General features: G+C 34.0%; 1 protein-coding gene and 1 pseudogene across 2 annotated transcripts; both read left to right on the plus strand.

Annotated features, from left to right (window-relative positions):
* Nucleotides 1–1,692: 1,692 nt before the first annotated feature.
* LOC105798111 (F-box/kelch-repeat protein At5g60570-like) lies at nucleotides 1,693–2,743 on the plus strand (annotated as a pseudogene).
* A 1,286-nt stretch (nucleotides 2,744–4,029) lies between these two features.
* Nucleotides 4,030–10,387, plus strand: LOC105798110 (nuclear transport factor 2). Of its 2 annotated transcripts, none has more exons than XM_012628032.2 (9): nucleotides 4,030–4,198; nucleotides 4,953–5,141; nucleotides 6,505–6,799; nucleotides 6,883–7,121; nucleotides 7,202–7,379; nucleotides 7,515–7,636; nucleotides 7,723–7,788; nucleotides 9,219–9,282; nucleotides 9,865–10,387. In XM_012628032.2, exons 2-9 carry the CDS (start codon nucleotides 4,956–4,958, stop codon nucleotides 10,080–10,082), a joined length of 1,368 nt encoding a protein of 455 aa, XP_012483486.1. In that variant the 5' UTR covers nucleotides 4,030–4,198; nucleotides 4,953–4,955; the 3' UTR covers nucleotides 10,083–10,387. The 2 variants fall into 2 exon arrangements, with proteins under 2 accessions (XP_012483486.1, XP_012483485.1); XM_012628031.2 differs by having other exon boundaries at nucleotides 4,956–5,141.
* Nucleotides 10,388–12,936: the final 2,549 nt, after the last annotated feature.

Consider the following 12,936-nt stretch of genomic DNA (forward strand, 5'->3'; position numbering starts at 1 on the left):
TAGTGAATACCGATTAGAAGAATTTTTAGTACGGATAAGTATCTCACAATTCTTGATCGGAAAGAATACCAGCCTAAAGCTAAGTTAGTATTTAGTGAAGCATGAATTTAATCATACTTTGGTTGACTATGGAATGGATTTGAATGAAAATGGTGGAATTTGGGAAAGAGAGGAACTTGGAAAGCAATTAAACAAATTTTGCAAGAAACAATGAAATGAAAATGGAGTAGCAGTATGCTACATACCATGAAATTGGAAGGAAAAGAATAATTCTTATTTAGGGTCCGTTTGATTGGGTGAAAATGTTTTCCGGAAAATATTTTCCTTATTTTCCGGTGTTTGTTTGCTGGAAAATGAATTCCTGAAGGAAAACATTCTCCAAAACACGGGTAAAATGAGCATGAGTATACGGAAAATGTCTTACCGATTTTATTTCTGTAAGACATTTTCCAACTCTCACTAGGTTACTTTCTCCGTCTTCCTTCCGTTCTTCATCCCTTCTCCTTCTTCATCCAAGTAACTTTCCTCCTTCTACTTCTTCCTTTCTTCATCTTTTATAATATCTTCCATTTTTCCTTAGCTGTGTCCGTCTCATATCTTCTCTTCTCAGGAAAATTACACGCTGATGTTTCGTTTCGCTCAAATCTCCCTCTTCGCAGGGTCTTGGCTTAAGGTATGCCATCTTCTTTATCTTCTTTATCATTTTCATTTCTTCTTGTTCTTAAAAAACTGCTTAAGGTATGCCATCATCTTGGTTCTTGAAAAACTGCTTAAGATATTGAAAAACTGTTCTTGAAAAAATTGATGTGGGGAAAAGGCTGTTTATTTTTGTACTTATTAGGGAAGGGCTGTGATTTATTCCAGAATAAAGTTTATGGGCAGAATCTTTGTTATTTGGCGAAGTTATTCCTTGACCACAAGACCCTTTATTATGATGTTGATCTATTTCTATTTTATGTTTTATGTGAATGTGATCATCGAGGTTGCCATATGGTTGGATATTTTTCTAAGGTAACATTTAGTGTGTTTTTGTTGCTTGATGCAGTGGAGGTTTACAACTAGTGTCTATATGTTTGTGGTCATTTTGATATTTTGTAATTGGAATTTAGTAATGTGGCATGGAGTGGATACAACAATTCTTGCCTTTGTAGCCTCAAATTATGAGCTTTCAAGTAGTAGAATTTATTGTTTATATGCGTGTATTTGGGGCTTTTAATTGCTTATTCATTTCATAGCATGTCTGCTAAAATTTTTCAGAATTCTTGATCATTTTTGTCATTTCATTCTTACTTGTGTTTTAGACTATACTTCCTAACACAAACAAATATCTTAGTTAGTAGTTTGTGTCTGATCATGCAGGAAAAGCATTAAGAGGAATCATATAATTTGGCATGTATCCTTACCCTTCCTCCGTATCAAAGGAAAGGCTATGGAAAGTTTCTGATCGCCTTTTGTAAGCTTCATGCCCCTCTTGATATTTGATTTTTTTTCAAGGCTTATTTCATTAATGGATCAAAATAAGTGAGCTATTTATATGTTTGAATGAAAGAGAGATGAGGACAGATAGCACCAAATGATGATGATTATTCATTCAGCATTAAATGAGAATGTACCATTGTCCTACTAGTTAGACTCTCAATATAACACCAAGTTAGTTTTCTGGAATTGTTCTCAAGTTAGTTTACTAGAATCATGAGCTGCTGTGAATTTATAACATTTTCATGGAGTTTGGTTACCCACAATTGCTCTAAATGCCCCCTAATGAATTTGCCTCGTTGTCTGTTTGGTTCTAGCAGCCTTGGGAAGACAGCCATTGTTGCTGGGGGAAGTGATAAGAATGGCATGTCCTACAATCTGCTGAACTCTACAATTCTGAAGTAGGTACTTGGCAAACATTGCCCGACATGAACTTTCCGAGTAAACTATGTTCGGGATTTTTTATAGATGGGAAGTTTTATGTGATTGGGGGCATGTCAAGTCATACAGATTGTTTGACTTGTGGTGAAGAGTACAATATTGAGACAAGGTTATGGAGGAGGATAGAAAATATGTACCACAGTCGCGATGCGTACGTTTCATCTGTTATGCGTTCACCTCCTTTAGTTCTTTGTTGTAAATAATCGCTTTACTCTGCGATCAAACAACTAATGAAGTTAAGAAATATGATAAGGTTAATAACTCATGGAGTGTTGTGAAGAGACTCCGTGAGGGCGGACTCTTCCTACGGTTTAAGTGGCATTTAAAGCATGCGGAAGCAGTTTACTAGTAATAGGAGCTGGAGGTCATGGAGGGCATGATGATGGAGTAATTGTTCGCATTCTTGGAATCCGGAGGAGGAAACATGGATGGACAAGAGTGGAATGTGCTTGCTGTCAAGGCACGGGCAAGTGCTTTTGTGTATTATTGTGCGCTAATGGGCTGTTAATGAGAGTTGCCACATCTTTGGTGCAAACATCGACATCTGGAAGACCAAGATCAACGATCCTCTATCTGTTATAATTTTTATTGTCTCAGTATCATTAATTTTATTGTTCTTTTCCCATTTTATGATTCAGAAGAATAATTGACCTCGAATCAATTTCTTAAAGTTACCAACTGATTGTGTTGATCCCTCTATTGCAAGCATTAACCTCATACCAAGTAATGACTGGTTCCATTTATCTTGTACATTGGCATTGAATTCATTTCTTGTAGTTGCTTTTATGCTAAGCGTAATTTCATCAGGAGATCACTACAATTGATTCACTACTAATTAGTAAATTTCGGAAGTAGTTTGCAATGCTTTTATATTTTAATAATTGAGTATTATTATATATTTAATTCGATTTATTTATTTATAAATAAGTCATTGCAATATATGTAAAAATAATTTAAAATATAAAAAATTATTAATATATATTAATATATGTAAAAACAACTTTTCCGGAAAATATTTTCAGGAAATCTGCCAAACAACAGAAAATATTTTACACAGATTCAATCAAACACCAGAAACTGTTTTCTAGTAAATCATTTTATAGAAAAGTAAAACATTTTCCAAAAATCATTTTACGGAAAACATTTTACTGGCAATCAAACGGACCCTTAATTTCAAGCGAAATCAAGTGTATTTTGACGCTACCACAAAGGCGCTATTTATATACATATAATTTACTAAATTTGGTTTAATTACCTACTATACATAATTAAAATTAAATAAAAATAAAATCAGATTTTCTTCTAATTTTAGATTTTACAAAGTCAAAAGAAATATGATGAGTCCTTGACTATTTTTAAGTTTCTAATTCGGCCCCCATTTTATTGATTGTGCTGCAAATTAGTCATTTTCTGCTCATTTTTTGACTTATAACATCCCAATTGAATTATTGACAGGATTAAAACATAAAACCACTAATTTAGTAGGGACCAATTCAAGAATTAACCAATTTAGACACAAAAATCATGCAAAATTAACATATTATCAGTAAACTAATCCCTGTAAGTTAGATCAAGGAGCAAACTGATCATTTCTATTAAAAATTTCATCCATTTACATTAAAAATTTTATACATTTCTATTGTTAAAATTTGACATGATTGACAAAATAATTAGACAGTTACACTTGACATGTTAAGTGTACTTTATCTTGACATATAATGACCAATTTTAATAGTAAAATAGATGAAATTTTTAACAAAAGATCGATTGCTCTTTAATATAATGTATAAGGACTAATTTGCCCATTTTTTTGTGTAGAAGGGTAAAATGCAATCTAACTCTTAGTACAAAGGACTCTATAATACTTTTATCCTATTTAGACTGAATAATGATAATATAGAAATAGAGGATAATTGCCAATTTAAGTATAGATATTAAATTTCAAATTTAAATATAGCAGAGGGACTAAAACTAGAATTTAACCAATAAAAAACACCTAACGTAGAAAACCTAATTACTCATTACGAGATAATTAATTTTAAATTAATTAAAAATAAAAACCTAATCAGAAAACCACACAAACCGTATAGATAGAACCTGACGTAAAATACCTTTCACGGTTCATAGGTAGCTTTCACTTCTCGCTTCAGCCCTTCCCTTATTTTTCTTCTCCATTTTTTCCCTTTGTATTTTCTGCCTGCAACTAAAACCCAGAGTGCCACCAAACCTTCAAAAAGACTCTCATAGTTTCTTTAAACCTTCAACATTTCCTTTTTTCCAGGTACCCTTTTGTTCCTTTTTCTCCGATCTTTGTTTTTCCATAAATTTTTTACTTTTCCTATCCTTTCTCTAATATTCAAAGAAAAATATTTTTTTTTTCTTTTGGTTTTAGTTGTGATATTTGTTAAAGTTTGCTGGATTTTTATTCAATACTTATTTCTTTGATCAGTCATTGTAAAAATTTTATTTATTTTTAATTAAAAACCTGTGTTTTAGTTATGGGGTTTTGATTTTTTTTTCATTTATACCTTTAATGTTGCCTAAAAATGTTGGTTAACACATTATAAGCTGTTTCTTTCCCTCAATGGGTATTTATCTTTTTTTGTTTTTAGGGTTTAGTTCTTTTTTGAGCTATTTGCTGGTTGGATCCAAGGAAAGATCTACCTTTGTTTTATTTTTATTTCTTTTTATAGATGAATCTTGCCTTAATGCTTTTGATTTTAGGGTTTTCGTGAGAATATTAGTACGGTGTTCCTATAGAATGCAGGAAAATAATGTAAATTAAGACCTTTTAATTGTATTGTTCACTGTACTTTAAAGTTTTAAAAACAATTGTTGATGTTTTGCCCTTTTTTTTTTTAGCAATTTTGTAATGGCAATGCCTTTTAATTTGAATTTTCTGTTCTGTTATTTCAGCATTCATTAATATAGGTTATATAACCTAGATTTTGTAGTTTAAGAGGCAATATTTTTTTTTTCATTTAAGCTTGAAGATATGTTTATGTTGATGGTTTATTTGTGGTGTTTTCTTCTAGCAGATGGCATTGGAAACAGCAACTCGACCGGCTACTCCGAGTGCCCAAGTTGTTGGAAATGCTTTCGTTGAACAGTATTACCACATTCTTTACAACTCTCCTGAATTGGCTCATAGATTCTATCATGATTCAAGTGTGATTAGCCGCCCGGATTCCAGTGGTGTGATGACATCGGTGACAACCATGCAAGTAAGCTCATTGGATTGTTGTATTGCTTCTCAATGTTTCATGTTTTAGTCGGTTCATCTTTAAACAGTAAACATTGCATCTGTAACATGTTTTAAGTTCTTTGTAACTTGCTCGATTCTTTATACAGTATGCTTTTGCTTCTGTAAATGGTCTTTTCTTAGCTACCGCATTGATAGTAAACCTCGATAAATGAATGTCTGGTAAATTAACAATATCCGTTAATCAACAAAATTAATAATATCGAGTGTATTAATAATAACCTTGTTAATGCATAAGTGGTAAAAGTACTATGGAGGCCTTTGTACTAGGAGTTAGATTGTATTTTGCCCCCTTTACTAAAAAAAAGGGGCAAGTTAGTCCTTGTATCTTAGTTCAAAGAGCAAACTGATCCTTTCTGTTAAAAATTTCATCCATTTCTACTGTTAGAAACTAGCTTAGTTGATGGAATAATCAGACGGTTACACATGACGTGCCATCTGTACCTCATGCTAACATTCAGGGACCAGTTTTTAACACTAGAAATGGACAAAGTTTTTAACAGAAGACCAATTTGCTCAACCTATATGGACTAATTTGCCCATTTTTTGAGTAAAGGGGTAAAATGTAATCTGACTCCTAGTGCAAGGGCCTCCATGGTACTTTTACCTGCATAAGCTAATAATTTATATAATTCTTTAAAAATTAGTAATCCCGCAAAGAAAATACATAACGTTATATAATTAACAACTTCTGTTTTTCTCATTTAAGCTCTTTCTCAAAATATGCATCTAAGGTTTGTTTTTTCTTTGTAACTTAAACAAACTGAACATCTTTAACCTCTTGCAATGTAGACACCAAATTCGGTACATTCTTTCATGTGTAACAGATAGTCAACATTATATATCTAGTGTTTTTCATTTACATGTCATTCATCAATCTTAGTAAAATATAATAATATACACATATAAGTATTGTACACAAAGGTTCTATATTTATTAAAAAAATCATTTATCGATAAGTGAATAATTTATCCATTATTGATAATTAAACAACCTCTTTAAAATCATATTTTGTTCTTATTCCAATAGTATTATTTTATAGGGATGATTTTTTGTATGATGTTTATGGATTAAATAATCCCACAGTTGAACATTTGTGCTTGGGTCATTACCTTTTTGTCAATAATTTGTTGCTGATTGTAAGTTAGAGTTTATGAATTATGTACTGAAAAATGTGTTGATTTTCTGGTTTCATAAGACTCTTCTCTGATTTATGACCTTGCTCATTAACTGATAAACAAACAATGTGTAATTTTCTTGTGGCATAATTGCTATCAGTATCTTACAGGGCAAAGAAACTCCAATATTATTTTTTTCTTGAGCAGGGTATTAATGAGAAGATTCTTTCCTTCGATTACACAAATCATAAGGCTGAGATTAATACCGCTGATGCTCAGAAATCTTATCAGGAAGGAGTAACTGTATTAGTAACTGGGTGTCTAACGGGCAAGGATAACATGAAGAGAAAATTTGCGCAATCCTTTTTCCTTGCTCCCCAAGACAATGGGTACTTTGTTCTAAATGATGTACTTAGGTATGTCGGAGACAGCGAACCCTTAGAGAAGCATAAAGTTAATGGTGTTAATGATGCTCCTAGAGTGCCTCCAACACCTGAACCTGGTAAAGTGACATTGTTTTCTTATTTTATTTTCCTTATGTTTAAATCAATATTTGTTTTCGTTATTCATTTAATTTTGTTCCAGAGCTTACTCAAGTTTTGGAGCCTTCTGCACCGGATCCAGCTACTGCCCTTGTGGAAGAGAATCAAAATGTTGCTGAGAAAGTTTATGAGCCTTCAGACCAGGAAAAACAGTTGGTCGATGAAGACGAGGCGGTTGTGAAACCCCAGTCTAATTCAAACGGTGATGATATTACTGTAGTTGTTGAATCGGCTTCTTCTTCAGCCCAAGAGGATTCTGCAAAGAAATCCTATGCATCAATTGTGAGTTTATAAGTGGATATGTTCCATTTATCAGAATTTGCATCCATTCGTTTGTTTAAGTTTAACAATTATTGTTGCAGGTAAAAGTACCAAAAGGAAGTCCGGGGCCAATAAGAGTCTATTTACCTTCTAATACTACAAAAGTGACACCCAAGAAAACTGAGAAGCAGCCTCCTATTTCTGCAGCACCTGCTACACCAGAAGCTTCTGCACCTTCTAGCGCTGATGCCCCTGAGAATGACAACATTCCGGAGGAAGGTATCTCGAATGTTTGTGTGTATTTTATGTTTACAAAAATAATTTGTTGGAGTATCTCTGGTAATGTGTGAAGTTAAATGATCTTGTCATTCATTTAGTACGAGTAACTGTTTATCAATTGTATTTAACTTGCAGTTGAAGGCCATTCCATTTACATTAGAAATTTGCCCTTCAATGTGACGGCTACACAGCTCGAGCAAGAGTTTAAGAAATTTGGACCAATCAAGCAAGGGGGTGTCCAAGTTAGGAACAATAAGGTCGGTTGCTTATGCATCGAATGGATATGTTGTATTCTTTTTCACTTACACTCATTTCTTGACATTTCTATATTCTGTTTATTCAGCAACAAGGGTACTGTTTCGGTTTTGTGGAATTTCTGTCTTTGAACTCCATGAATGATGCAATTCAGGTACGGCCTTTGATATAAATTGATAGGATGTTTCGATTTTTTCAATTTCACTGTCTTATGTTTTTTACTGCCCTTTAATATCAACGTTATATGGAACGAGTTTCATATCCTAAATCCCTGGCCCTCACAACATAACTCTTTGGGACTGCAACTTTTCTGCCTTTTGGCACTAAATAGCTTCTCTGTTGGTCACCTACTGATTTGAATTCTGTTTAGGAACCATTGAGCAAGCGGTATACGAATTTGGAGCAAATCAACCTTTTTTTATGTTTTTTTCCCCTTTTCTCAAATTTCCTTGTTTTGGCAAAATATATGAGAAAATCGATGCTCAAATAATTGTTCAAAAGTCAGCTGCGTGATAAATATCAGTAACAGATCATTGTTTGGTGCATGTATTGCTTATACACCTAACTTGGTTATTCCCTATTTTCTTTGGTTGAGTCCTATTCATTTCTGAACTAAAATGCAAATGCTTTTGTGTTGTTCGAGTGTTTGCTTCGACATTTGTTCTCTGCCTCTTCCCAACCATCTGCCTTGTTATTTGCATGAATATATAATCTTTGCATTGAAGTTCACATAATTTGCATTTCAATCTATTTGGACCCAAGTACCCTATATCTGGGTTAGGGATGGATTTGGTTAGGAAGTTTCCCTCACAGATTCAGGTAGGGTATGGGTTTTTACCCCCTGGATACCTATACCGTAACTGGATTAGTTTTAATTGGAAAAATATAATTTTGTTTTGTGTTTGAGAAAATTATGTCTCATTTTGAAGTTCAAACATAAGAAAGCAACAAATTGGATGCTCATAAAGCCCTAAGTCTCACTCCGTAAATGATTCTCTTTTATGGAAAAGGGTAGACAATGTGAAGAAAACAACTAGCTGCTGCTTCTGCTTGATTCTTTGCTTCAGGTTTTAGATATTTTTATATTTTTATTGTTAGCATGAAAATAGTTTTATGATCTTTATTTCTTCTTTGTTAGCTTGAGAATACCCTTTTTTCCCCTGTCCTCCCTTGTAATGAAAGTTTGATCAAAGAGATAAAGGAATTGTTCGCCTAGAAACAAGTAGAGGCTATCAAAGAGTGGCTTTTACTTGTAACCTTGACGGCAGGTTGCACCAATTGAATATCGATCTATGCCCCTTTCTGTGTTGCTCAAAACCTTCATTCTTTAATACCTGTGCCCGACATCCATGTTCGACCCATATCTAGACATGGGTACAAGGATCATATGATCCTCCAAATATTGTCCAATTCATGTTGATAATGGTGTCAATAATGCTGTACTTAAAGTGTCATCTCTTGCATGGAACTTAAATTTGTACTGTTCTTTCATTTTTCTCAAGTACCACTAAACAATAGTGTCAATAATCTACCAAGTTTACAGTTTATGGCATTGGGTTTATTGAGTACAGTTTACTCTTACAGGCTTCACCAGTTACGATCGGAGAGCGTCAAGCTGTTGTGGAGATTAAGAGAACTTCAACTAGAGGTATGTAAATAGTCTACGAACATGGTCTGCTCCTTATATATTATAGTCCCTACATATTTTTTAGGGTAAATGCTTAAATTAGGGCTCAACCTTTTAGAGGTTGTTTACGTAAGGGCCAAACCTTTCGAAACGGTCAAATAAGAGCTTAAAGGCTTTTCATGCACTTCAGTCCAATTTGTAGAAAAAAATTAGGTAAATGTTGACAAATTCAGAATAAAGCACATAACACCTGAATTTTGCTTGAATACAAAAGAAAGTAGTTAGAACATAATTTGGAACCTGATATACGACATTTGAGAGGCCTTTATTTGAGCACTTTTAAAAAGGCTAGGCCCTTCTCTGACCATTTTGAAAGGTTTGACCTTCATTTGAGCACTTTTATAAAAGTTAGGCTCTTATATGACCATCTTGAAAGGTTTGGTTCTTATATGAACAACCCCTAAAAGATCAGGCCCCATTTGAGCATTTAGCCTATCTTTTAAGACTCGGGAAAGAAATACTTAATTGTTTACTGTTAACATAGATACTGCATGAACTATAATGATCTGCCATATCTGATCTGATGCTGCTGTTTCTTTGCAGTTGTTAGTGGAAGAGGTAGTTTCCCAGGACGAAGAGGAGCATTTCGAAATGACGGCTTCAGGGGACGAAACTTTGGTGGAAATCGAAGCTTTGGAAGAAATGAATATGGAAACAGAGGTGAATATAGCAGTCGACCTAGGGGGGGTTCAACAGGTCGTGAAGGGAGAGGGAGAGGTAACCGATCAAGTCGACCAAACCAGAATATGGCTTCTACTTGAAAACCCCGTAGAGTAAGCTTATTATTTTTGTCGCGGAGAAATTATTATGATTATGATTATGATTATGATTATTTTTGATAGAGATAGTGATGGATAATTCGGATGAATGGGAGTTGGGGTAGGAATTCATTCGAGTTTGACAAAGGAATCAAAATGGTTGGATTGAATGTTAATATGAGAGAGCGCAGTGATTTTAGCTTTAGAGACTAGAGAATTTTGTGTAGGACCTCTTTTGTTACCATCTCAAACATCTAAGTCCTGATTTTAACATCGTTTTTCAAAATTGGATTTCACTGTTTGAGAAATGCTTTTCTTAACTTGGTATTTTGGTTTTTATTTTTATTTTAACTGAATCAAAAACTTGGTATGGTTGCATATTAAAATGTCAATTGGAGGACTTTGTACTAGAGTTAGATTGCATTGTGCCTTCTGCCCCTATATGTTAGATTGCATTGTAGATCAGCATGAGGCACATTACGTGTCACCCTTTAATTATTTTGTCAGTCATGTGAGTTTTAAATAGTAAAAATGGATGAAACTTTTAACAAAAATGATTGGTTTGCTCTTTTATCTAATGTATCAGGATTAGTTTGTTCGATTTTTGAGTAGGGTTAAAATGTAATTTCACATTAGTACAGGGGTTTCATGGTATTTTCACCGGATAAGAACACTTGTATAAACTTGCAAATCAATTAATTATGAAATATGAACACGATGGAATTCATTTCAAATTGTAGTTCTTTTATAAGTCTAGTGATTAATGGATATGTTGCTAATTTTGATCACCAATCTCTGGACTCAAGATAGAATCAATCTCTCGGTTAAACAAACTTAATCGGAGTCCTCCCTTTTTCTTGATCTAGATATATGCATTTCAATTTAAACATTGATTTAACGCTGTTGATGTTCGAATCTAGCAAGGCGGAGATGGCGGCGGAACTGTGTGGTTTACCTCGTTGGGTACAAGATGGGGAGCCATTGTTTAGGGTGTTCAGGGGGAGATGGTATTATAGTTAAAGTAAGGAGGTTGAAGGGGAGGAGAGAGATCTCCCTGTATTTTGGTGTAGTTGAGGGTATTTATAATTTTAGCTGTGATCTTGTGTAGTCAGACACAAGTGGCTAAGTGGTCAGTTAATATAGGTCTAGATAGGGTGATGATTGGAGATGTTGAGCTTAGAGATGAGGATTAGTGAAATGAATTCAGACGGAAGAATGTGTAATTTGACAAATACAATTATCTAATTTCTCAGATTAACTTGGAACAACCATTAATATACAAATGAAAAAAAGTAGCATTCAACACTGATTTGTATAGAAATCCAACTACAAACCAGAAATTACAAGATTCAATTTGTATTTATACTAATCACCAAATTAACACTAAAACAAGTTAAAATTCCAAGTGTAATGTCTCCCATCACTTGATCCATTGTTTTTATTTATTTAAAAAAAATATTAGTTTGACTTGAATGATTGTGTGTTTAAGTTTATGAATTGCAATTTAAAAAATTAAGGTAAAACAATTTGCAAAATGGGTCAAAGTTTGTTCTTTTCGACCATTCCCTTGAGAAATTTTACATGGCATTCCAACTAAGTTTTCTTAATTTTTCACATTGGATTTTGATATCACTCCCTTCAAATGACCCTAAATCCTAACAATGAGATTGAACCAGTTTTGAAGCATCGCCTTCTTCATCCTTTTTTTTTATTTAAGAACTCGTTCATCAAGCTTTTAAGGTCCGTGCCATTAGCAACACCGCCTCTTTGAGATTCGTCGTTCCTTGCTCCTTGGCGAGAGGCGGAGCAAGGCATGGCAAAAAAAGAGCATGGATGGTGCCTGTGCGGGGTATCTTGTGATGGTGCATATCTCCAGGATGCTTCCGGTGCCCATCGCTTCCAGCCCTTCTTGAAGTGGGTTGTCATTTTTGACTCGGTGTCGAACTTGGGAGGACCAAAGGTTAAGAGCGGCTGAGAAGAATGTTTAGCCTTAAGCCATGGTCTGGCATAAACCTTTTATCAGAACCGAAACATATGGGTCCAGAAAAGAGATTAAACCAATTTTATCTTCAAAAAAGAAAAGAGGTTGAATCAGGTGTAAGGACTTCTGTTACAGTCAAAAGAAGCTTTTAATTGAAGTAAAATTAAGGGTTAAATATAAAATTGATAACCGAAATTTTTTATTTTTTTCAGATTGACACCTGAACCTTTTCTCTATCAGCTAAATTGATATTCGGGTCTAACGCTGTTAATTTTTTGTTAACATGACAACGCGGTGCTCTCTTGTACCTCTTTTCCCTTTTCTCACCCTACTTCTGTTCTTCGTCTTTCTTCCCTTTTTCTTTTGTCAACAACTTATGATTTCACATTCCTTTCTTTCTTCTATCAAAAACTCTTATCTCAAAATTTTTTCTCACTTTCTACATCTATTTTCTCGTCCTGCGTCTACACTTCATCATCTTTCTTCTTGTACGGAAGCTCTTATAAACCTTTTGCAATCTTATCGCAGTCTCTATTTGTGCAGTAGAAAACTATTTATTTTTTTAGCATAGCAAGTTTCAAAAGAACCAAATACTCAACAATAACGTGAGCATTCTTTCCATAAGAGCATCAACAAATTGGGCTAAGTCAAACAAAATAAGATCAATAACAAAGGTGTGTTGTGTCAGAATATTAGCAGATTGCCATACCTCGGCAACTTTATTTCATTCAAGGAAGATGTGGTTTACTATCTCTTCCTTGCCACAGCCTGAACAATACAGGTCAATATTACACCCCTTTTCCAAAAAACGGGCTCTACATGGAATAGAGATTGACTACAATGGTTTCCATAACCTTTTGAACTCGACTATAACTC

This window comes from Gossypium raimondii, chromosome 9, assembly GCF_025698545.1.
Source record: "Gossypium raimondii isolate GPD5lz chromosome 9, ASM2569854v1, whole genome shotgun sequence".
Classification (NCBI taxonomy): domain Eukaryota; kingdom Viridiplantae; phylum Streptophyta; class Magnoliopsida; order Malvales; family Malvaceae; genus Gossypium; species Gossypium raimondii.

Excerpts from the sequence above, each read along its gene's own strand:
- LOC105798110 (XM_012628032.2), top strand. The coding sequence starts at position 4,956 with ATGGCATTGGAAACAGCAACTCGACCGGCTACTCCGAGTGCCCAAGTT. Across the intron at positions 7,122-7,201 it reads AGAAATCCTATGCATCAATT|GTAAAAGTACCAAAAGGAAG; the intron begins GTGAGTTTATAA and ends TTATTGTTGCAG. Across the intron at positions 7,637-7,722 it reads TCCAAGTTAGGAACAATAAG|CAACAAGGGTACTGTTTCGG; the intron begins GTCGGTTGCTTA and ends CTGTTTATTCAG.